At 36.0% G+C, this 25,278-nt stretch overlaps 1 protein-coding gene across 1 annotated transcript in view; it reads left to right on the forward strand.

Annotated features, from left to right (window-relative positions):
- The window catches only part of LOC122440808, a 175,573-nt gene that overhangs the window by 87,379 nt on the left and 62,916 nt on the right, over window positions 1–25,278 (forward strand). Inside the window, exons 4-5 of the mRNA XM_043467514.1 lie at window positions 20,158–20,185; window positions 23,101–23,183. Coding sequence (XP_043323449.1) covers window positions 20,158–20,185; window positions 23,101–23,183 — 111 coding nt within the window. The remainder of the gene's footprint in view (window positions 1–20,157; window positions 20,186–23,100; window positions 23,184–25,278) is intronic.

The raw sequence follows: 25,278 nt of genomic DNA on the forward strand, positions 1-25,278 counted from the left end.
ATTTACATATACACAAGCACATATATGTACATAAATTTATTTTATTACATCCATTTTACACAAACTGAACCTTAAGCAGTTGAAGTAGTAAAAAAAAAAAAAGCCAATCAAAGTACTCTTCATATATCCTTAAGTCCATAAACCTCTTTAAATTGTCTCTTTTAAAAAACAACTAAATTATGGAAATGCAGACTGCATTACAGAATATTTGCCAGTTATATCTTGATTCTTATTTGAAATTCCCACAAGAATATAGGCATGACAGTAATATAAACCATAGAAACAGGCAAAAAAAGTAGAACACAGGGACTTGTAAATAAATCCATGAATATCAAGAAGCACAGATGCTGAGATTATGCATTTTTACCAGTACAGTTCTGTGCTTGTAAACTATAAGGCCAGACATTTGTAAGATGCAGTGTAGCAGGCCTTGCAGAGGGAGGGAGAAGAAGGAGAGACACTGAGAAAGGTGGGGAGGAGGGAAGAAGGGAGGGAAAGTGAGTGAGAGGGAGAGGGGGAAAGAGAGGGAGAGGGGGAGAGAGAGGGAGAGGGGGAGAGAGAGAGAGAGGGAGAGGGGGAGAGAGAGAGAGAAGGGAGGGGGGCCGATAGCCAGACACAATAACGCATAATAATGTTAACATTCCTGCATGTCTAATGGCTTAAATATGCTGTGTGCCTCACTCTAGCCCCACACAGCAGCTGATGTCAAAGAACCATTTAATATTTTATCAATAGTCCTTCTTTGAACCAAAAAAATTTTCTTCTCTATAAAAAGAATTCAGGAGCTTCCAAGCATGAAAAAAAATTAAATCTCTTGAATGGCAAATTTTAAAACACAACATATTTGTGCATACCTCATGTTCAGCAAGATTCACACCATTCTCCAATACATCTTACATTATTTACATCTTAGCAATGTCAACATGTCTTATTTACCAAGGAAACATAAAGTCCTATTTTTAGCATCTCTGTTTTTCACATTAGGAATGTGTAGCTTTACTTTTTAATGTAAAAGAATCCCATTGATTGAATTATTTTAATATCGGTTGGACTTTTAGGTGGTGGTTGTTGTCTTCTGGTAGAAAATATTGTGTTCTTGTTTGACGGATACTATGCCTGTAACAAAGAATGACTGAATTGTCTTAACAAAGAAGATGAGGGCTGTATGTGTTGGTTACAATAGAATAACCACCTTCCAGATCTCTTAAATCCACAATATATGTAGTGTGGGTCCTGAGTGGCTTTTGTTTTCAATGTCTTTTGTAAGCTTTTAGGGTTTTTTCTGCATCAAATGTCAAGTTAATTTACAGGGCGCTATTACTGATATGTTTCCTTGGCTTGTGGTTTTCTGTGAAAGGCAGGCAGCTGAGACCAAGTCTTAGGCTGGGGGGGAGGGGCAGCCAGCAAGCCCATAACACATACACCGTGCCAGGGTCGGTAAATTGGCTGCCTGTATGACAGCGGGCCCAGGGAAGCCTCTAGTCTTCATTTGCATGCTGAAGAATATCCAGGATTAAACCGGAGTGATTTTCATACAGGATTTAGACCTGACATTTATTATTCGGTTCACAGACCTCTTGAAGGAAAGTTTGTTTTCCACTCATAGATGAAAAATCTTCTAGGATAAATAAAGACTGGCTTAGCAGTAACAGTAAATAAATATCTTTCCTATATTTCATATGAATTTATCATACATGATTACCAGACAGATGTTTGCCACCAAATTACTGTATTTTTCTCTTTAGCAGTAGTGAAGGAAAATATCTATCAAGGCTCCTCTCAGTATTTGTAAAACATATCCATTTAATTCTGGAACTTGATTTTTCATAAGTACAATCAAGAGACAGATAGTTGCTTTTTGAAACAAATTAAAACAGTATTGGAGTCGTAAAATACTCTGAAATGCTTAATTTTATATTTGTTTCATGTGTTTTAATGAGGACAGAGAGGACTTTGGTTATACTGTAAGCATCAATTACACTCTTTTATATAAAACATGAAAATTACAAATGAACACTATACCTGAGCCCTATCTACCAAATTTATAACATAGATAGTTCATTTTTGTTGTCAAATAGATCCATAAAATATTCTAGTGTCTTTTAACATTTAGGTATTGACTGTTCGTCCAGACAGACACTTGTAACCCAAGACTTAGACAATATTTTAACTAAACCAAGGTCTAATTTCTAATGTTCAAACAAAACGTATTTTGACACAATGCCATTATGAAGGAACATGGTAGAGGTACTTTTACCTTTTCTGGAGTTCACGTTCTATGTGGGCCAGAGTAAAGACTGCAAATTGTGATTAAGCAGGCCCAGAAGAAATTTAAAATTCCTAGTGTATTAACAAACACAACAGACTTTTCAAATGCATTGAAAACATACTTTATATATTTAATAAATGTATAGTAAAATAATACAAATGTCAGCAATTAAATATATTATTGTTTCTGTCAGTGCATATGGAGAAGACACTATAAAATCTGCTATATATTTGAATTTTTAATGTGTCAGTGGAACTTCTGAAAATGTGTTCTTGTATTTAATTTCTTTATGGATATTACCTTATTCATAACAAATCTTAAACATGGACTATATAGGATGTAGTCTGGAAATTTTTGTTTGCTTTAATGTTGCATTTTATTATACATGTACAGATGAAACACATTTACTTTTTCAAATCAATTTATGATTATACTCAGTAAGGAGCATATATTATTTAAGTTTTAGACAGAATATATCAATGAACTTCTTATAGTGTGATATCAGGAGACGCTTTAACCTCTGAGCCACCAGGGAAGATAATATCTTATATACAAATTAGATTATTAAGCAAGCACTTAATAAATGAACAAATGAGTCCATCTAGTTTTGCCTTAATTCAATTATCATACATAACATGCACATGAATAATCAGACTTTTTACCAAAAATTAGGTAAAACCAAAGAGAAATTATTGCTGGGAAGAGATTTCGGTCATCTTTAGTGTGGAAATATATCTCCTTTATATGTATGTAAATTACAAATGTTAACATAAATATTATTGCAAAATGTGTCTACACATGCAAAGTGAAGAGAATCAGGCACTTATTTGAACAATTCAGGCTAAACCCCTCACTTTCACTTGCAGTAGATAATTGAGGCAAAAGTGTTTTTCCCTTGAATTATCTGGATGATTGCATCAATTCTTCACTTTGCTTTATACGAGTATATAGACATAGCAATTGTGTGTCTTTAGAAATTGCCACTTTAAAAACATGCAAATACAGAACACGTTCACTTACAACCCTGCTACCTTACAGACTTAATACACCAATGGACTTGTTTGTTAATGAAATACAAAATCTTAAAAAAGGGGAGGAGTTAAATATATTTTCCTAAGTAATTATTTCTAAAGCAATGTATAGTGATATTTAGATGTAACATACAATTATATATGCATCATGCAAACTAGGTTTCTCCAACCTTCTCTGGCATACTAATGCCCCAGTCTCCTTCATTACTATTTCTATTAACAGTCTACTTCCACAGTAGGCCCTGATAATTGTATGGACGGTATTCATGATGGTGTGTTACGAATATAGTCCTGAGGAACATATAATTGTGAAAGTTTGACCCTCCACCTGAAATCCTGAAAGTATATGCTTGAGCAAAAGGAATTCTGAATCCAGTTGGTTAGATGGGGAGGATCATTTTCAATCAAACCAATTTTTAATAACTTTATTGTTAATACACTAAAAATATGGCTGATATAATGGCTTGAACTCATCCAGTTATTTCGTCCTTTCTAGTGACTGCATAAGAAATAGATATTAATTGCTCCACCATTTGAAATTCTTGGTACAATTTACATTTACTCACTTTAAACTCAAGATGTCTCTCAATCAGATTGTGGGCTCTTTATATCCTCAATGTAATTAGTATTATACAGTATTCATGACAAACATAAGGAACAAGGAAGAGGATTCCTACTTGGTAATCATTGTAAATATGAAATTGTCAAGCTAGTCCTAATTAGTCACTGAGATAAAGATAATATGCAAGTCTCTTAAGAGATGCAACAAGACTTAGAACAAAATTCAGATATGCCACAATTAGATTATTGTTTCAAATGCCTGTGCTTAATAAAGTTGGTGGACCCTGTTGGCCAAATAATTCTGTCAGGTAAGCCATCATAGTTTAAAAGTAATTAAGCAATTCGTCCTCATCTTAAAATGGCACCTGCAAATGTCCATGCTTTTGTTGGTTTGGAAATGTGTAAGATGCTTGATAAAAGTATCCTCTAAGAAAATTCAGTGTATTGTACTTTTTAAACTTCAACAGGTAGAGAATCACTTTCCAACTTGCCTTTAAAAAACATTCTAGTAAAGCATTTGATTGTGTAACATTTTTATTATTCAAGTTCTTACCATTTCACACTACTCCCTAGAGAGGGGCCAAGAAAATATTAAAAATACTATAGAAATATAAAGGATAAGATATTTGTCACTCTCGTTTAAATTGATGTATGCTGCTGTCCTATAAACGTCACATCGGATAACCCTGAAAAATTACCATGAATCTCCATAATTACGCATATTCATGATGCTGTTTTGCATAGCGCTAACAGCAGACTGCGTGTGGGGTGGGGACGAGAAGGGGGGTAGGGGTGATGTGACAGATTAAAATTATTACCAGTATCATGGAAATAGACATAGCAACAGTTCCATTTTGTTAGGTCTTGGAAAACAAAAGCATATCACAAAATTGCATAGTAATTAAATAACTCGAAATTTTTCTCCTACATATTTCACCATAAAAAGTTAACCACAAAAAACAGACTAGAAACGTCACTGTGACTTGAAATGTGCTTATATTTATCACAGATTCCTAGGTACAGGACTATGGCAACTGAAAGGGGACAGTGCTTTTTAACTTTTTTTGAGGCGGGGGAAGGGAGATGGTGAGGTGATGGAGAATTTTCAGGCCTGCAAAGTAGCCCACATGTTTTTTACCATGGTTCCAAAGCTCTTGATGAGCTGAGTGCAAATCACGTAGGTGCATTTCTTCTGATAAATATGAGGAGGGAATCATATTTGGTAAACTGTTAAAAGGCTCTAAGAGATGGAAAAGTTGTCTGGTGTCTATCTCAATAGCGTTTTTGTGCTGAGGCAGAGAGCAGAGTTAATCAGGGACTCTAGAAGTAATTATCGACAGAGTTTGGGTAATACAAATGCTTGGGTAAACAGCGATTGTTCTTTCCACAAGATTGCGAGTAGAAACAACAATACTGGTATTGTCCTCCACTTCTCATTAAGGGGACTCGGGGAGGGAGTGCTGCACTGCGAGGCGGATGGGAAACTGACAGGCAAACTGTGCTCCGAACGACTCTCTTCTGATCCCACTACCACAAACTCTGGCTTTTGGCATGAGGAGTGCCAGCTGCATCGGGAGAAGCCAAGCCTGTCATACCATCTTCACATCAAATCTTCAGGATACAAGAGCTAAAGCATAGTTAGCGCTTAATGAAGAAACAAATACAAAAGGGAAGATTAGGCCTTGTTAACACTTGCATTCATTTGTTCTTATAGAAACCGCATTGGATGGGTTGTTTTGTAGAACTCATTCTTTTTTTCTCTTAAGCAGAAAAGTTACATTGAGGATGCATTTTTTTTTTTTTTAATATTGTAAATACATAGGGAAAAAAAATCTTTCAGTTCCCCTGTAACTATCAGCCAGCAAATTGTTTTGTCAAAAATGCCACTTGAAACAGTGATGTCCATGACAACTGTCAAAATTGGTAAATAAATACTTTTCATTTTTTAATATTAATCATATTATACTTCTTGCCTCATGAAGCATTTCCTCGCATGCATAAGTGGTACCATTGCCTTCTTTTGAAAAACTGGGATGTGAAACTTTATCTATTGTTATTGGATAACAAACAGTCTCCTTTGGAGTGAAACATTTATGTTTCATGGCACCAAGTTACTTTTATCTTCAAATTAATTGCATTTGAGGAAAAGGAATCATATTTTTGAAGTTCACTATAAACTAGCCAGAAAGTTTGACAGCAGAATGCTACAATTATTTTTTATTGTTGTAAGCAATCAGTCAACTGTACAAAGGTGTATTGTGTACAGCTGCAATGTAAAACCTATTTTTGTTTATGCTATCTGTCAACCACTTAATATGGCTTAGGTGCATTCTAAATGATATTATTCCAAAGGAAATAGGAATACTTTAAGGAAACAGTGTACTTTCTATCCTACACTTTGTATGGAGGGCCTACCCAAGAAAGGTTCATAATACATCTGTGGTTCTTAACATTTAGATGCATATTGAAAGAAAATGGGCAAGATTTTGAAGACAGGAATATGTAATACCTATACTGGGACTAGAGATACTTGATTTTTGCAAATTCTCAGATATTTTAAATGCAAACTCAATGAGGAGACCCTTTTTGTGCTTTGCCTTGCTTCTGATGGAAAACACAGGAAGATGGACAGCTAGATATTCTTTCAGAAAGTAACTTTCTGTAGACATATGAAAAGACAGTACTCAAACAGTGTAGCCTAATTACTAAAAAAATTATTTTTGTGAGAAAGACATTTAAAATATGTCCTGTGTTCTCAGTGTGGTGGGAATGGATCCCCTTTATTCTGTTAGTGTCAGGAAATATCACCAATATGGTGTTTTGTGCTAAGTTCCTCCCAGCTTTTACTTGGGAGGTTATTATATTAACTTCCCAAGTGGTTATTATGTTTGACATGGTTTTTGTCCATGGTATATAAAATAGCCAAACAAAAATGGGCCTTGAAATACTCAAAAATATCTCATATTTCCTAGTGCTCACACTTCTCAATACTCTGAACTATGGATATCACCTTTTTAAGGTGACTGCATCTCAAAATGTGAGGTCATGTTGTAGGGATCTGACCTCATTACAAACACTTCTCAGAGAATTTGTTACAATGAATTCATTGATTAATCATTTAAATGGCACTTAGTATTTATAAGTGGCAATTCTCATATGCTTTCAGACCAAGAGCAGTTAAATACTGAATATTGCTATTTTTATTTGTTAATTTTATTAGCAGTCTCCTCGGTGGTTTATAATTAAATATGACAGGTAGATTTGCATGATGCCTCCAAATGTGCTTAGCTGCACAATAGTATTAATATAACTTTGTGATAACAAGTAAAATGAGACTACATTTTTCTCTCTGATCAATAGAACTCCTTTTTAGGATTTTATTAATAATTATTTCAGCATTAATGTGACTACACTTTATATTCATTTCTAAAACTGTCCAACCAATTTTATGAATCAGTTGTGTATCAACAGGACATGCAACTAGAGAATGTACAAGAGAATCTGTACTGCTGGAATTCATTGCATCTTAAGTATAACATTATAAAATATGTGTGTTTATTTGGATTTCTTTGAGACAGCAGCATAATAGAATAGAGTAAAATAGTTCATGTTACTTAAAGCAAAATTTGACAAAAATATTTCTGCTTATTGTATCATAAATGTCACACATGTATATTACATATATTTAAATATTTTACTGACAAAATGAGTGCAAGAAAGTTTTCTGTGTGAAAATGTTTGAAGCTGGACTGAAGCTGTAGAGTTTGGGTGAGAGCAGATAAGGCTATGAGTATTAATATTACATATATTTGATTGATAGTGATCTGGCTCTATTTTAGATCACAAAACATTTAAATATGTTTATATTTTTATAAAGATTACTGTTAATTTGCACAGGTTTATAACTTATTTGAACAAAAATAAAAGAAGAAATTGTGCTTTTATTTAGATCAGGAAACATATACCATGAATTTAATTAAACTTTCCTTTAAAGTGAGTTTTACGTTATTTTCCATACAAAATGAAAAATCAACTATTCTCCTTAATGTGTTGAAAAAATTTGTTTGGTAAGAATAGAATCATTCAAATGTAGCTGAAGAAATTAAGTATATAGAAATACTGAACATTTGGGCAGTGGACAAGCTTCTTTGAGTTCTCTTTTTTGAAGGATGTCATCCCTGACCAGAGCCCTAATGAGAACGAACCTCTGTGGCTGTTCTCACCTAGCCCTTGACCACTCCAGTGTGGTACCATGTAGAGGCAGAGGGGGTGTGTAGGAGTAAAATCACAGCTGGGCCTAGCAGCAACCGATTTCTGCTATAGCATAGCCTCAAACTTGCTAAATTTAGAGGCACAATCTCACTAAAAATTCCTCCTGGTTGTCGCCCCTGTTTCAGAGAAGAAATGCACAGTTTTCTTGGAGGAGAATTGACTAAAGGGGTAGGGGTGGTGGAATGTAGTCGGAGTTCGTTTAACCTGAGCTCATGCTTATATGTATTGGATAGGTGTATCTTTGTTCACTCCCTTTTCCATAGGCTTCTCTATCTAGGAGCTTAAGAAAATCCATTCATCCAAATTCTAGTTTGCCTAATATTTCCACTCAGTAGAGATGCTGCTTGGCATGAGTGAATCAGGTGGTCTTTTTGGCATAGAGGAATTTATCTGTAAGAGGGCTGGCTTTGGAGTGAGAAGATCTGGATTAGAATTGTAGCTTTTCCTTATTTGGAGCATTGTCTTAGCTTTAGGAATTTCTTCCTTACACAGTGACTCTAAAGATAATATAAAATACCATCTGACAGAATAACTAGTAGTATGTCTGGAACATAAGAGATGCTGCAGAATACTGGTTGGTTGAACTAAAATTTGAATGTGTAGATATAGTCCAGGAAAATTCAGAGCTGAGTGGGTTTTTTTAAGAATGAATTTTTTTATCTTGAGTGATACATGGAGTGGAGGTGGGGTGTAGGCACAGAGCCCCTTCATCTTCTGGGAAAAGAGGTGAGGCCCTGCGTGGGGCTGCTGCTTGAGTTTCAGGTCAGAGTTACGTTTAACCAAACTAGGTGAAACTTTTCAGTCTTTTTCTCATAGCTGAAAGAGTTGAAAAACTACATGCTAAGAAGAAAACAAAAAGAATGAAAGTTGGCACAGAAATTCAATTTTTTTTTCTAAACACAGAACCTAATGTATGATAGATTAAACATTTGCTGAATGAATATACAAATAAATGAAGGTAAATTTTAAATATGTAACCCATATGTAATTTCAAATATGTAATTTGAAAGTAAGTAATTCCAAGTTCACTTTCAGCCCACTCTTTTATTTATTTGTTTTTTTTTTGAGAATAAAAAGTTCAAGGGACTTTAAGAGAGTGAAGGGCATTCTAAAATGACCCATCTTTACATTCATGTATGTTGAAGAAAAACCTACTTGATATATACATTTATGGAATGTAGCTTTAAGTACAAGGATAATACCATATTTATACATATTTGTTGTACAATTTTAAGTACACATTCTAGCATAGTTAAATATTTATTCACAGAATAGTCTATCATTTCTTCATAGTACAAGCATCTATTTAGAATATTTTCCTAAATAATATAGTCAAATATTTACCAAGCATGCCCTTTAATTGTCTTATGAAGAAAGATATATTTTCAGACATCCACATAAATTTGGGTCTAGTCAAGATTGCCAGTATATGTAGGCCAATAGAAATGAGCACCTCAGCTGTAGGCATTGTGTTGACCTGTTAACCTGAATTTCATTTCTGACAACTTTTGTATTTAAACTTAAATTCCATAACCTATATATGTACTGGGGATTAATTCTCATTTGAGAATTATCATCCTACTTTAAAATACCTTTAACAGCAAAAATCGGTGTTCATTTCAACCATCAAGATACTTTTTTCAAGATTTGGAGCTTGTCTTCTTGAGAGTTCTGTACAGCAGAGGAGGCAACTTAAAATGATGTCAGTAAGAGTTTGCAGAGATGTCACTTCATAATGGATGATGGCATCTGTGAAGTTCCTTTATTCTCTGGCATTCATAAAAATTATACCACATCTATATACATGCTAAGTGCCAATATAAATATAAAAACTTTATAAATGATATTTTCCTAATGCATATAATTCATATAAATCTCAATGGTTCAGAGTAAAACTGGGTGATACTAATACTTTCTTTCTGGTATAAAACATATTTGGAAAAATTATAAAAATAGAGTCATCTCAAACTCTCATAAGTAAGTGAAGCAGATTAATTTTTTACAGCTGCCAATGTACCAGCCCACTTACAAGTAATAATACTAATGTAAAAAGGTGTACATTGAATTCTCAACTTTGCAAGTGCACCCATAAAGATTAGAAAGGGACTTATCCTTTTTTCTAAGACATGCATACATAAAACTTAATGCAGAAAAAATTCCTATTTTACTCTTTGTTTTCATTGAATGTTGAATTTAAGGTTCCGAAGAACCTCTTTATGCACTAAATTTAATTTTGCCCATTTTTTTATCTTAGGGAAATTGATGATGATTTTTAGTCTTTATTTGACTCTCTGTCTTAAAAGTATTCTTTTTTTTTTTTTTTTTGGTGGCTTGATAACATAACGAATATTTTAACCAAAATGATAAGATGAAGATGATGTCGTTACCTTTTTCCTATAGTATTGTATGATCTGATAAAGTACACTTACTACTAAATAAATAAATAATGAAATTCTTGTTCAAGTGTTTCCTGGATAGTAAACATTTCTCAGAGTACCATGCTTATTTTTAAGATATGTTCATTTTTAAAACATACATATGATTTCTTCTTTTTAGGAACTTACTGAAAAATTTTTGCCAACATTGAACTTTTTTCAAGTAAAAGGCACAGGTTTATTCTTCACGGGTTTCCTTTTCCCACTGTATGTGGTAAAGGACTTAAAAGGACATATTTAGTCAGGCAGTTCACTGTTTACAGTATATAAGAGCTTGAGATAAGCACAGAGAAACAAGAGGTCAGTGGTGTCCTCATTTTGTTTACTTCAAAAACTATTGTCACACAAGTTTTTACTGATGATTAGGACTCAAAGATGTGCTAATTAAATGAAGTGTGTGTGCCATACCTCACTCGTATCAACGCCCAGAAACTTTCTAGTAACAAATGTGTTTACAAATCTTCATAATTATAAACTTAATCATTTTCTTTATATTGTTCATTCTTAACAAACATTCCATTTGCTATAGAATGCACTGTCATCAGTTTATCATGCTTTCATATGAATACCGTGTTTTAATACCAAAAAAAATATTAGCTATCCTTCCTACAATATAAGAATGCCAATTTTCAGAATTACTGCTCTGTGCTGCATGCACATGCTTATGTGTTTCTCACCAATCAAAATCTTCCTTTTTTCTCTCTCTCTGCCTTTTTCCCTCTGTTTCCTGCAGTCTCTCCCCTTCTCCAGCTAGCCACCTGCTTCCCTGCCCTCAGTTCCCCACTGCAGAGTACAGTGAATGTATTAGGAACATCCAGTTGTAGTTGGGCTTCTAACCTTGCTCAACTCCAGCATTAGCAAAGGGATTCAGTTTCTTGAATTCATTAATGGTATTTTGCCACAAAAGCCTTTGTAGTTCTCTCCTGAACATTGAGCCTAGCTTAATAACATTCCATTTATGTTAAAGACACATTTAATCTGTAAATGTGACCTTTAGAAGAATTCTCTTGTTTTTCATTAAAGAAACACTGCATTACAAATATTAATTATTCCTTGATGCCATATTTTAATTAACTAATCATGTGTTATTTGCAGCAATAACGAATGCAGTAAGGTATGTGCAATAATGCTATGTAATGCAAGATCGATATCAAAGAATTCATTGCTGCAGAAAAGACATGTTTTGAGTCTCTTCTCTGGATGAGTCTACTTACATGAAACATTTAGTCTAGAATGATGCTTTGTTTTGCTTTGTGTTTTGTATTTTTAAATGCCAACGCAAGTCTGATTAAAATGCTGAACATATCGTTAGCCCCATCACTAATAAGTGAACGTTCACTGATGCATATTAGCAGGGTCTAGCAATGTGGTGAAATTGTCACTTAAGTGCTTGGAATCTGAACACAGAAAATGACAGGCAATGCCGAAGGTCCGGCTCCAGTGCATGTCTTCACTGTAGCTGGAGTCACTGGAATGGTGAAACCAGTTTAGGTTCAAGGTCGCTGCTGACATTCAGCTGTCATGGCTTCATTGTCTGCAGGCCTTCTCTCCATTGACACATTCAAGAGTACTTTATAGCAACCACAAAGAGCTAGTCAATTGATACCATTACACTTCATGCACACACAAACCACAAGCCTGTTCAGGACTGTTGATACAGTCTAACATTTATTCATTAAGGGATCTATTGAAAATGCAACTTGCCCAGCCCCACTCTTAACAACATAGACTTACTTGTTTAGTCCAAACATTTAGCTACGTCTTTTTCAAGTTTTGCACAGCATTCTCTAATTGAGGTAACATTATCTGCATTTTAATGCTACACCATTTATGTCCAATGAAAGATTACCTGAAGAACCCTGCCATTACCACACTAGTTTAAATACGGGCAGTCGTATAGAAAAAATATACACAAAAGATGTAAGCAGGGGGAAAAGGGAGATATTTATTTGTTCTAGGAGTGCCACGGAAATCCAATTGCTCAGAAATGAAATAAGAGTCTGAAGTGAAAGGAGGGAAAACCTAAGCTTGGGTCAGGGAAGAGGCAGTGATTAGCTCCATTGTTAGAAGCTCTTTGAGCTTCGTTGGTTGTAAAGAAAAACCCACTAATGAATCTATTGAAGCTTGCCAGAACTTTGTGTGGAAGACAACTTAAGTTATGGTGCTTATCTAAAAAATGGTAGTAAAGCATGTGGGTATATAAAACAGCACATATGTCTCTTGATTAACAGCTTGCCCATAAAAACAAAAAAATTGTTTAAAGATGGTATGTTGCACAAATAGCCTACTTTACATGTGTATGTTTAATTCCATATTCACAGGTCTTGAAAATTATCACGTCAGTGTTGAGGAGATGTAAGAAAATATATCCTATTGAATAGTTAAAAGACAGAGAAATAGGCAGAAATCTAATGTAGCTTATTTCTTCTTGGTTTACTGCCAGTATTTATAAAGGAAGATCGGTTTAAAAGTCAAGTTCAAAAGCTGATTCATGCTTTGCATATTTTTAAGAATGCAAAAACCATGTCATTAAGGAATGTGATCAGCTGATAGAAAAAACAATAGACTTTGGAAAAAAGGACCAGTATGTCCATTTACTGTATCTGGTAAAAACGTTTATCATGTTTCCATCATATGTGGCATTTCCAACATAGAATTGAGTCCTTTTTGCAGTTGAGTATAATATTTAATTATGTATGCCCATTTAACTCTACAATATACTTGCAGTGCTTAAAATAAAGCTGTCACTAGTAGAGGAATTTAATTAGGTAGCAGTATAGTAGAAAAAAAAATTGTGGCCAATCATTTGGTCAAGATCATCGCTAGTACCTGGAAAACTTACATAGTAAGAAGAAACAGAACGTATTCTTCTGAAAGTTTTGCCTCAAGTTTGGAGTTCAAACACTGAATGAGAAGAGGTCCTCCTCTTCCTTCCCTTCCCCATTGTCAAACTCATATATGGTTTCATGACTTTATCATAGGAATGAAGTTTTGTTACTTGAGAGGTGTTATTCTTTGCCTCAGAGGAGTTGTTTTATAAATGAGTGTTAGGTCAATGAATTCACTCTTTTTTTTTCATGAGCACTAAAGCATTATTCCTCCAAAGCATACTATTTTGGGGCAACAGGAGTAACCATTAAGCAAGTTGTTCTTATAATGCCCAGTGCCTCTTTACTTTTGGCATCTCAGATTGCTAACTAAGGCTCTGGGAGACTTTTTGTGGAGATTACCTGTGGGTTTCATGCCGTTGTCTCGTTAAACATATGTCTCCATGAGGGAAGATACCATTGCCATGGTATTAGCACCTTTTTTCAGGTCTTATTAATTTGCTTCAGTGTTCAAACTAGTATAAGCAAAGGCTAACTATAGCCAAATAAAAACTAATTATATGGGTATAGTTTTTCTCAAGTCCAAACCATCAGAAATCCATTATAATGTTTGCTACCATGAATGTCTCTATTTCTCTAAGATTTTATGTCAGAATTTTGACTTATTTGACCAACAGAAGGATCTGAGGATGAGAATTGCAAGAGCCATATCAAAAAATTAAGATAAAGAGAATCAATATTTATAGAATACCATATTCCAGATGTTATATTGGGCACTTTACTTTGTTGGTTAGTCTCCATAACAACCATGAATATTTTGGGATTATTATTATTTTATTTTATGAATGGGAAGAAAGATGCTGCAAGATTTTTTAGAAACTTACCTGAGGCTATCAGGTAAGTATCACAAAGCAAGCTACTGATTAAACTGCAATTTAAACTCAAGATTATATTCTCCTGAAGCTTATGCTATCTTGAATACCTGTTTTAGCCAAAGGACTTTGGTAAAATTTGTCTAATGTTGCTGATGCCATTTTTGGTGAATACTGCCTTCTCTCTATATATATTGCCTCTCTTCAGAGTCACTCTCTATAAAGAGCTTTTCATTTTGCCTTTCTTTCTCTTCCCTTCTTTCCTTCAACCTGAGAGAGCACTGAAGATCGACCATCTTCCATATCAGACATCTTTCACAGCAGCTTAACAGAGCAACTTCACTGACAAGTGAAGATGGTCTACCCATGCACAACGGTTTCTACTGGGTTATGTTTTCTCAAATAAAGGATATGAATATGTCTGTCAGTCTGAAACTCTGGGTCTGTAATATTACATAAAATGATAATGGCATACTATAATCCTTCAAGCTTCCCTCCAAGACCATCTTTTATTTCTGTTTATTAGTTTAACAATAGTTTCTCAGAAATTTCTTCTGAGATGAGGAAACGAACTTTTATAGTGAGTTACTCTGTATTTCCAAATTTCAGATGACATGTGTGTTAAGCTTTTTAGCCTATACTGTGGTGTACATCTGTATGTTGTGTCCGTGTGTGTGTGTATGTGTGTGTGTGTAAACTTCCAGACATACTCTTCCCGTCAAACCATCTTCTGCTCTCACTACTTTTGCATGGGGGATTTAAAAATACACTTATGACATATTTCTTCAGGAAAAAAAAAGACTGTTATCACTTAAATATCTTGGTCAGTTTTTGGAGTATTCACTCATTTGAATGGCAAAAAATTTTCCCATTTGAAAATTAGAAAGGGTGTAGTGATTTTGTCATAAACACGTTTACTTTCTCTTATAATGCAATTTTTCTTTGTCTGTCTAGCCTCACTTCCAAAATCCATTCTAAATGAGTACCTCCAAAAAAAAAAAAAACCGCCTTACTAAAAGTGGCACCAAATAATATTCAAACATTGGCAGAAGGAGGGGGCTGCCCAGAGCAAACAGTCGGGTTTTCTTCGCAAACTTTGCTGATGTGAAATATATTTGTATTTTTAATGATGTAACCTGGTCAAAAACACTTTGAAATTATATTAAATGATATGTTAGAAAGATAGAATTATTTTCCAGAAATTCTCTCCATGTGGATTTTTAGTTTTTACTCTTCTGTGCTAGTACACAGTTAAAGTAAACATTATGTGGAATGGTTTCCATTTGTATTTCACCTTTTTGGCAAAAAGAAATTTTTTTAGGTGTTACAATAGCTTAGAGAAAAACACTGAACTCTTTTAAGATAGTGAAATATGCTTTTAAGATATGCTTTGAGTTAATTTCTAATCTGGAAGGAGGCTTATTTGATGGTGGTACCCTATAATTAGTGAGATCAGTAATCAAGACAACTGTGATTTCTTTTACTGGGATTGCTCAGAGACTAAAGACATCTGGCCTAGATGACTCTGATGGTAAAATTCAAACTACACCTAAATTTGCTTTGTTACATGATTTTCATCAGAGGGACAAGAGAAGAGGTTATATTCTCTGCAGGAGTATAATTCTACAATGTCAAAAAATCAAATGATATTTGTTTTCTGGCAGCAGAATGTATCATATGTCTAAGGACAGTAAGGACTTGGGTGGACATCAGTGAATACTAAACACTAATTGATCTGATACATCCATATGCACACACACAAATACACATGGTGGCTGATAATAGCCGAGAATTACATCTTGCTTCTATTAAAAGATCTGTCACTTTTAGGTCAGAGTGGGATTTTGGAGGGTAATCTCCCACAATAGAAAACTATACTGACAACACCAGTGTTTTAGGATTGTTTGTTGTTTGGCTTGTTGATGATGCTTAGCCAAGGAGACACTTCCTTTCAGATTCTGTCTTGCAAACCCCAGGGCTCTGTTCTGGGCAGTTCAGCCTAATGGAATTAAGCCTGACACGTTTCAACTCTATTTTTCTATAAAATAAACATAAAAACAATGGTTTAGATTTCTGATAAAACTTTTGAAGCATGTGGGACTCCAACTTTCCCTGTTCTTTACACATCTGTAAATAAAGTGCATAAAAGGGGAGCGCAACAGGATAAATCAACATAAATTTGAAATCCACTGCAGCACGTTAAATGGCGCAGCCTCAGTCAAAGAGAGGCTGACCCCGCGGCTCCGTGCGGTTTGAAGCTAATTGTTTTCGTCAGGATGGGAACGTCTGGAAGTCCATGGTTGAATCCCACCAGTAAGGCTCCAGTAACTGAGCCGGCCCACAGAGAATGGACCCACTTTGTAGCGACACAGCGGGCTCAGACACCACCTATTCTGCACTCCAAACTGTCATGCATAACAACTTTATTGTGCTAAATTGAACTTGAAAGCAACCAAAGGCTATGAGAAGGAGAGGCTATGAGAAAAGCGTGCTGTCAGCGCTGGCAAAGGCTGACCTGGAAAGTAGGCTCAGAGACAGGGGAATAAAAGACCAGGCCCCATGAACACAGCATATTGTTTCATTTTAAAGTATGATTCCCATACCAGAGAAAGTAGCAAATGTGATGTAAATTTATTTAAATAGATTCGACCGCTTAAAAGTTTGCCAGCCGCTCTTATCCAACTTTCCCAGCTCTCTGATTCGTTACTTACAGTGGGAATATAATGACATATAGTCATCATTGTAACAGCTTCTTTGCAGGGGCACAATGATGATTAATAGCCAGCAGCAAATTTTCACATGGGCTCTGAAGCACTATGGCATTAAGCAGCCAAACAGTCCCAAATCCCCCTTTTCTGTTCTGCTGAAAAGTCCCCTCCTTGTACCTTGCAGATAGGAACAAAGCCTATCTTAATTCCAATCAGCTTTTCCTCATTCAAAGGGACCTTCTCTTTTTCATAATTGATTCATGTGCATTTTTTAGTGTTTCACTGAGCTGAAGCCACTTTTCTCCTTTTCTCTGTTCTGCCCCCACACCTGCACCCCTCTTTTTTGGAGGGGGTGAAGAGTGGGAAACATTGCAACAACAACAACAACAATTATAAAAAGGTGTGTTTTTTCTTCCCCAAATATTTGCTAAGTAAATTTCCCAATTAGTAGTCATTTGTGCTTTACATGTAAAGGGTTTAAGACAAAAATTAACTCTGGGATTCCTCCATCCTTGGAAATGGTTTTAGTTATAAAAAGTATGAGCTCACAGAAATAATTCTGGTAGGAACCCTCCAAGGATGCCCTGTTCAGCTAGGGGAGTCTGAGCGGTGGGTATGCCCATGAGAGACTCACAGCTGGATCAAGGACAGAGCCTCTTGCTCTGGACAGATTCCTTTTTCTCCTCTGTGCTGTTAGCCATCTAGAAAGGAACAAGGGGCCAGAATGGAAGGCAGCAAAAGAAACCCTCCTAACCCACTCTATCCTTAAGTATCATTTTACCCCGTAGCAATCACACATTATAATTATTAGCAGAAGCTCCTGTGCTATTTGCAGAAGTGCTCTCTCCCATCTACACTTTCCACCTCCTGTGATAACGACAAAAATGACATCAACCAGTGCTGTCTTGGAAGGGGATTTCCACATGCAAACTCATTTGTGTTTCTATGACAATATAATGGCCACAAAGTGCAGAGTTTTAGTAACTCTACTTTGCATATTTGTTTGTGTTTCTTACAGTCCTGCCCTCATTTTTATATATAATCATATGCCCCTGTTTGCTTAGGAAGCACCTCATGTACATCTGTTTTCTGACATAATTATTAAAAGTGCTTTCTTTCACTCTCAATTTGATCTGAGAAATTTGCAAAACCCATACATTTTTGCTATTAAAACTCCCCCCCCCCAAAAAAAGAGCTGCCCCAGATGACTGTTGCAAACCAAAAGGGAAGGGTTTGTTTCTTACTTAGGTGGCTGTGGATTGCTTTACTCTACTGCATTTTGGGGGAAAGATTCTGACTTGAAATCCTGCAGCTGATGTAGCAGCACTGACTTTTGTCTCTCCCACTTTTAAGAGGTCAGTTGACCTTTACAGCTTCTTTGATATGTAGCAGAAAGGAGGTCATCTGCTGAAATGAAAGACACATTGCAAACCAGATTTTAAGTGTGACACTCTCCTTTGGCTGGGTCACGGTTCTCACTGTGAACCAGGGCAACACACTTCACTGGTCAGATAAAAATACTATGCCGTGTTTTTGATAATGACCTTTCTCTTGCTTTGGTGCCTTCAAATGGTTAAATGAAGAACATGTCAACTTGATAGGAATTCTGTTCATCATTTTCACTCTAGTGCTTACATCTTCTCATAAAAAGCAGCATGTAAAAGTGACATTGCATGTCTACATTGTACATTTTTCATAGAAAATTTCATATAGGTGAGCATATTCTAGTCTTTGGATTATAGAACCAAAGCATCTCAGGGTGTGTAATAAATCCATATGGCAATGTCCTTAAAGGCTGGATTTTGCATTTGGATTTCAGAGTTAACTGAGAAATGTGTCATATCACCTGTAGGCAGAGAAGTTCCTACTGATGGGGCCACTGAAGGGGTTTATATATGTTGTTTATTCCTGAAAGTGTATGGAATAAATGGACTCCTGCTATGCTAGTTTGAGAATAAATTTAGCAAAATTATAAAATTTCCCACTTCCTATCAAACCATATTCAAATACTGGAAGAACATGAATGTAAGAATTATGACTCCAGTCTCAATTCAGTTCAGTTCAGTTCAGTCACTCAGTCGTGTCCAGCTCTTTGTGACCCCATGGACTGCAGCACGCCAGGCCTCCCTGTCCATCACCAACTCCCAGAGTTTACTCAAACTCCTGTCCATTGAGTCAGTGATGCCATCCAACCATCTCATCCTCTATTGTCCCTTTCTCCTCCCGCCTTCAATCTTTCCCAGCATCAGGGTCTTTTCCAATGAGTCCATTCTAAGTTCTTGTATAAGAGCGCAGTTCCTTGGTGAAACCATCATTCCTAGTCATACTGGGAACTGTCCAATCTTTCTTGGTACTTGCTATCCCCCCTTTAGATAATTCTTTCAAAAATGAAATGAGCAAAGTAATGAATGGTGTTTTGTGATGTACAACTTATGCCCTTATTTTCTTGTGATGTTACTACTGTGAGGAAGTATAATTAAGACTGATATGAATCATCAGCTTTGTTAGATTATGGTGATGGATCTGGCTGTGAAACTCCCACGTTTGTGAAGAATTCTGCTTTTAGCTGGCTAAGACAGGATTTTTAAATGCACTGAACCTTGGGACTATCAGATAAGTTACTTCAGTCCTGAGGTTCTTGGATGAATTTCTAGGGACAAACAGAAGGGTGGACCAAGGATACAGTGCTCATCTTGTCTACTGGCGCCATTTGAGGAACTGAGTAAGGTCAGAGTGTCTCTTTAAGGCTTTGATTTGAGATTATAATGCGGCCTCTTGCTTTGCTCTAGTATATTCTCACCTGCTCCACAACTGTCATCTTCCGAATGCGATAAAGCACTTTTCTTACAGTAGGTAAAGATTTTTGTGCAAACCTTGCCAACTGAGTACCACTGTCCTTGCACAGGAAGAGTGAACTCCTTTCCTATGCAGGCCTAATTTTTCTTGGACACCTAAGATATTTATTTACATGTACTATCCTAACTCTAATCCCAAGCCAACTAAACAAGTATCTCATACCCAGGATGATTCTATTTTATTTCATGCTGTGTACATTTAGAAGTTAAGATCTTTTCATTGATATCTATCCTGTTCCTTGTTATACTCAAGCTTTTCAGGTCTTTCATTTCCCAAATTTTTCTTGTGTCTTTTTACTTGCTAACAAAACTGTTCTCTTTTGCAGGTGTCATGCAAACATAGGCTCAAAGAAGGTGAGCATATCCCCAGGAGATGAATCATAGTTTGAATCTTTCATCATAATTCTGTTCTCCTTTGCCAGAGATTGGATTAGAGATGGGCGTGTGACACGTCACACTAAGACATATCATAGTCAAGTTGCTCAAAACCAGCTATAAAATAATCTTAAAAGCAGCCAGGTTACAAAAGCATATTGAACAGAGGAAAAAAGATTAGGAAGACAATAGATGCTTCTTTGGAAACAATGTAAAGACAGTACTCTTTACTCTTTGAAAGACCAAAAAAACAAACAAACAAAAATCTGTCAACCTAAAATTCCATACCCAGAAAAAATAACTTTCAAAGATAAAGATGTCTCAGACAAACAAAATGACCCACACACCAACACTACAAGATATGCTAAAGAAATTTCTTAAGGAAGATACAGTGAGACCACATGCAAATAAAACACCAGAAATAGCTATTTCATGATTTTTTTTCTTATTTAAGCTCTTTTAAAGATAATTGACCTGACAGTTGACTTGTGTATGTTTTATAAGGAACTCTCAAAAACTCAACAGTAAAAAAGAAAAATCCAATTCAAAATGTGCAAAAGATATAAATAGACATTTCATTGAAGAAGGTATACAGATGGCAAATGGGCACATGAAAAGATGTCTAACATCGTTAGGGAAATGCAAATTAAAACTGTAGTGAGCACATCTATGAGAATGGCTAAAATTAAAAAGTAGTGATAGCATGAAATGCTGGTGAGAATACAGAGAAACTGGATTATTTGTACACTGCTGATGGGAATGTAAAATTGTACAACCACTCTGGAATTCCAGAGTGCCATACTATTCGGTGGTAGTCTTAAAAAAGCTAAGCATACACTTACCACACAACCCAGCAATCGTACTCCTGGGCATTTATCCCAGAGAAATGAAAATTCACATGCATGCCAAAACTTGTACACGGTTGTTCGCAGCAGCTTTGTTTGTAATAGCCCCATGTTGGAAACAACCCAAATATCTATAACATCTGAAGGGCTAGACAAATTGTGGAATACCCATACAAAGGAATAACTATTCACACGTACAACATTGTGGGGGAACTGTTAAGATGCACAACAACATGAAGGAATCTCTAAATAAATATGCTGAGGAAAAGAAGCCAGACAAAGAGCACATCATGTAGAATTCAATTTATATAAAATCCAGAAAATGCAAACTAGTCATTAGTGCCAGAAAGCAGGCAGAAAATAATTGCTTGTTATTCAGGGAAGAAGATAAGGGAGGATTATTACCAAAGGGTAGGAGAAAACTTTTAGGAGTGATGGGTAAGTTCATTACCTTGGTTTTGGTGGTTGTGTCACAGGTTTATACATTTGTCAAAACATCAGATAGTTCATATCAGCTTATTGTATGTCCGTTTTTTTTTTTTTTAAGTTAAATCAGTAAGCCATTAGAGATGGAATCTATTTTCCTTTCCTTTGAGACTGCCTTCACTAAATGAACATGGCAGCCTTGAGTTTGTGTGGTCTCCGAGATTAGGTAAGGAAAATTCATGCAGCGTCTCCCAGTTTATTTTAAGGCACTCACCAGCCATACTCACTGAGCCACCATGTAAGAGGCATGGCTACTCTGCTGAGAAGACCTTGTATTGAGACCATTTGGAGAGGTCCTAAGACTATAAGCAGGCAGAGAGCTGCTCAGCCAGCCTCCATCCAATAGACTGTCTAAATGCCAGCCATCATCTGATATCAGTTATATCCCCAACTGGAACCACCTAGCTGAACTCTGAGAGACAAAATAAGTGTTGCACTCCATCATTAAGTTTGGGGATGATTTGTTACACAGAAATAAATGACTAGAATTCTACCTAGTCCAGGCTTCCCTGGTACCTCAGAAGGTAAAGAATCTGCCTGCCATGCAGGAGACACTGGTTCAATCCCCGGGTTGGGAAGATCCTCTGGAGAAGGGCATGGCAGCCTTCTCCAGTATTCTCACCTGGAAAATTCCATGGGTAGCGGAACTTGGTGGGCTACAGTCCATGGGATCGCAAAGAGTTGGACATGACTGAGCGACCAACACACGCTACCTAGTCCAGGGTTTCTATGGTCGTAGTATAACTTCCTTTCTTTTCAGGAAAAACTGTTTTGTGTTAACAAATGACTAACTGTGATCTGTGTTTTTTATGACTTTCCATATAAAGAAATGTGTAAATTAGAAAAAATTATTGTCCTCATATATGTTCTAACTTTTAGTTTAGAGAAACTAGAGAAAGCCTATCTGTGGATTAAGAGAATCACTAGTTTCAGTCAGAACCCTTCAGATTTAGCTAAAATTCATAAAATGATCAGTTAATAAACTACTAAATGTTGGATTTTTGTGGAGGATACAAAATATATCTGGCCTGCCACATGCTCCAAGAGTTTATCACCTGGGTGATGAAACAAGGCCTTTTTGCATAGGATGTGGCAGAATGTCTTTATGGAAGAGAAAGGTTTTTAGCTATAAATGATAAATTATGAATGTCAAAATTGTTTGAATGATTTTGAATGACTTCATTTGTCTCAAAGGAAAATTTGTTGTACATGATTATGCCATTAGTATTGAACATCAGAAAACACAACCTGAGGACTCTTATTTGCTAATCAGGCAATTTTCCTCCCACAACTTATCCACTTCCTTCACCTCAGAATTATTCCTGGGTGTATATTTTTCAAACACATTGCTTTAATTTGAAATAATCTTAGCAATGGGACAGTTGTAATCCAGCTAATGTGAGGATGAAGAGAGGTGCTGCTTAATGCGTTTATGTGGCAAGGTAATAGATTTGATATATATAGTACCTAATAGTACTAACCTGTATTAGGTCTAGAAAACAATTTCCAGTGGTTTTGCATTCAGAATTGATATAGCAGATATGTCTCTCACTTTGTACTCAGGTAATCCATATAGCCATTTCAGGAAGCAAGGACCAGGAATGGAAGTGAGGGCTCCAAAACTTATGGCTGGGTGTCCATATGAGGTAAGTAAACTCTCTGCTTTGAAACTTGTTATGTGCTATGTAATACATTTAAATTTAACAGTTGGTCTAATAAGCTAAGAGTTCCAGTGGTGTGTTGGACACTGTCTGCACTGGTTCACGTGAGTCATCATTTCTTTCCAATTCTGCATACACTGGCATCACACTGGAAGCTTGAGACCAGCCAGAGTAGAAGCATTTACACCACAGAAATGGGAGCTGCCACAAGTCATGCCTCTCCCTACCTCTGCTCCTCCCACCCAGAACAAACTGTTAAACATTTATTAACACAGCTCTATTTAAACTTCAAGTTTTAGATACAAATCAATTTCAGTACGTTTGTCTGAGCTGCGACTGGTTTGAAAGGTGATGGACTCTATCATAGAATGAGGCCAGTCCCAAAAGGGAGAGGGTAAGAATGAATACTGGGAAGGAAAAGAAGCAGGTAATTAATTTTCAAGATAGTACTTATCACACATGGAAAATATATATATACACACACATAGACACACATTTTTTCCTCTTTGCCAACTTCTGCTAATCCTTGTGAGACATAAAGTTGATTTGCTAACTTCTCCAGGAGAGGAAAGAGAGAAATGGGGAAATGATGGTCAGTGAGGCAGTAAAAGTTCTCACCACCACCAACTCTGAAAACACAAGAGAAGGAAGCTGAAAGCTTCTGAAGAGGAAGCATGGTGCGGATAAGAGAGAGATTTGATCATCAAGATCCTGAAAGTCTGTCTTGTGAGATTCTAACACCATGAAAAGTTCCAGGGAGTTTGATGTGAAGTTAGAACAAGTAAGGATTAACAATGAAGCTAAGAGCTGAAGGATACAGAAGAACATTCATTGTAACTAGGGACCAACACATTTTTTTAATATTTTCATTTTGTTTAATATCCTTTTAAAACATAGTGTGCACATTAATAGTAATATTTACATATATCATTGTTGTAGAGAAAAAGCTATTTTTAATAGGGAAAACTGTAGAAAAAAATATACTCTGAATTCTCACCTCACTGTGTGGTAGACCATGATTGGAGAAGAAATCACCACCAGCTGGTGAAGGTTCTAATACTTCTTACTAGAAAATAAGTGCCTCATGACTAATCCCAGTCCCACATGTGTAGAAAGACTTGAAACTGGCCTGCTTATAAAATTGTGTAACAGTCTCAGAAAAAAATACTTCGCAGAAGAATTAGATTGAAAGAAAATGAAGAATTTGGGAGTCCTGTTGCTGTGTGTCTTTCTTTAGGACAGTGGTGAATTTTAGAAGCAGATTTGAACCGTGCACCTGGAATCATCACCATGTTTGCATTTCTAAAGGTAAAATACAATGATATCAGGTGTATTGCTTTCCAAATCCCTTTAATTGACTCCAGCTAACTACTGTGTCTGTTCCAGGGTCCTAGTTAAATAAACATACCTGTTGCACTATTGAAATCCATTCAGCTCTAGACCCTTTAAATAAAGAACCATATCAGAAGATTACAAATCTTGACTATGAAAGTGTATACAGTGCAGCAGTGTGTGTACAAGAGTGCATATGCAGTTTGCAAACCTTTAGAAACAGTTTTCCAGTTGACCGGCCCAGCAGACAGCATCCGTCCTCAGTATCTCCTGCATATTTCCAAGCGGAGCTTCTCTGGGCTGTTGCCTCCTGATACATGCTACTTCCCTACACCTTTGCACTATTTCCTCCTCTCATAGGCATTTATAACTCGTAGGTTTGTATCATTTATGGATTTCATTCATGTGCCATTTACCTTTTTTCCAAATAATTAAGCCCAAAATTACATTAGAGCTTGCTCAAGCTGCTTGCCACTTGGATAAATTATACATCATGGCTTCTCCAGTCAATCACCATCTAGCATTTGCAACATTCTGCAAGTCGCTTAGCTCTATTAGTTGTCTTCCTTGGCAGCCCTCGGGAGAATGAGGCTTACCCAGAGAATTACAATAAGAAAAACGTGCAGCAATTGATTTTGGTGTTCTATTAACATTTCAACTTGAATGTTCTTCCAGTGTCTCTAGTGAAAAAGAATATTATTATTCTCTTATCCTATAAGAGAGTAGTGGTCAACACTACTATTTTAGA

The sequence above is a fragment of the Cervus canadensis genome, chromosome 4, assembly GCF_019320065.1.
Source record: "Cervus canadensis isolate Bull #8, Minnesota chromosome 4, ASM1932006v1, whole genome shotgun sequence".
Classification (NCBI taxonomy): Eukaryota; Metazoa; Chordata; class Mammalia; order Artiodactyla; family Cervidae; genus Cervus; species Cervus canadensis.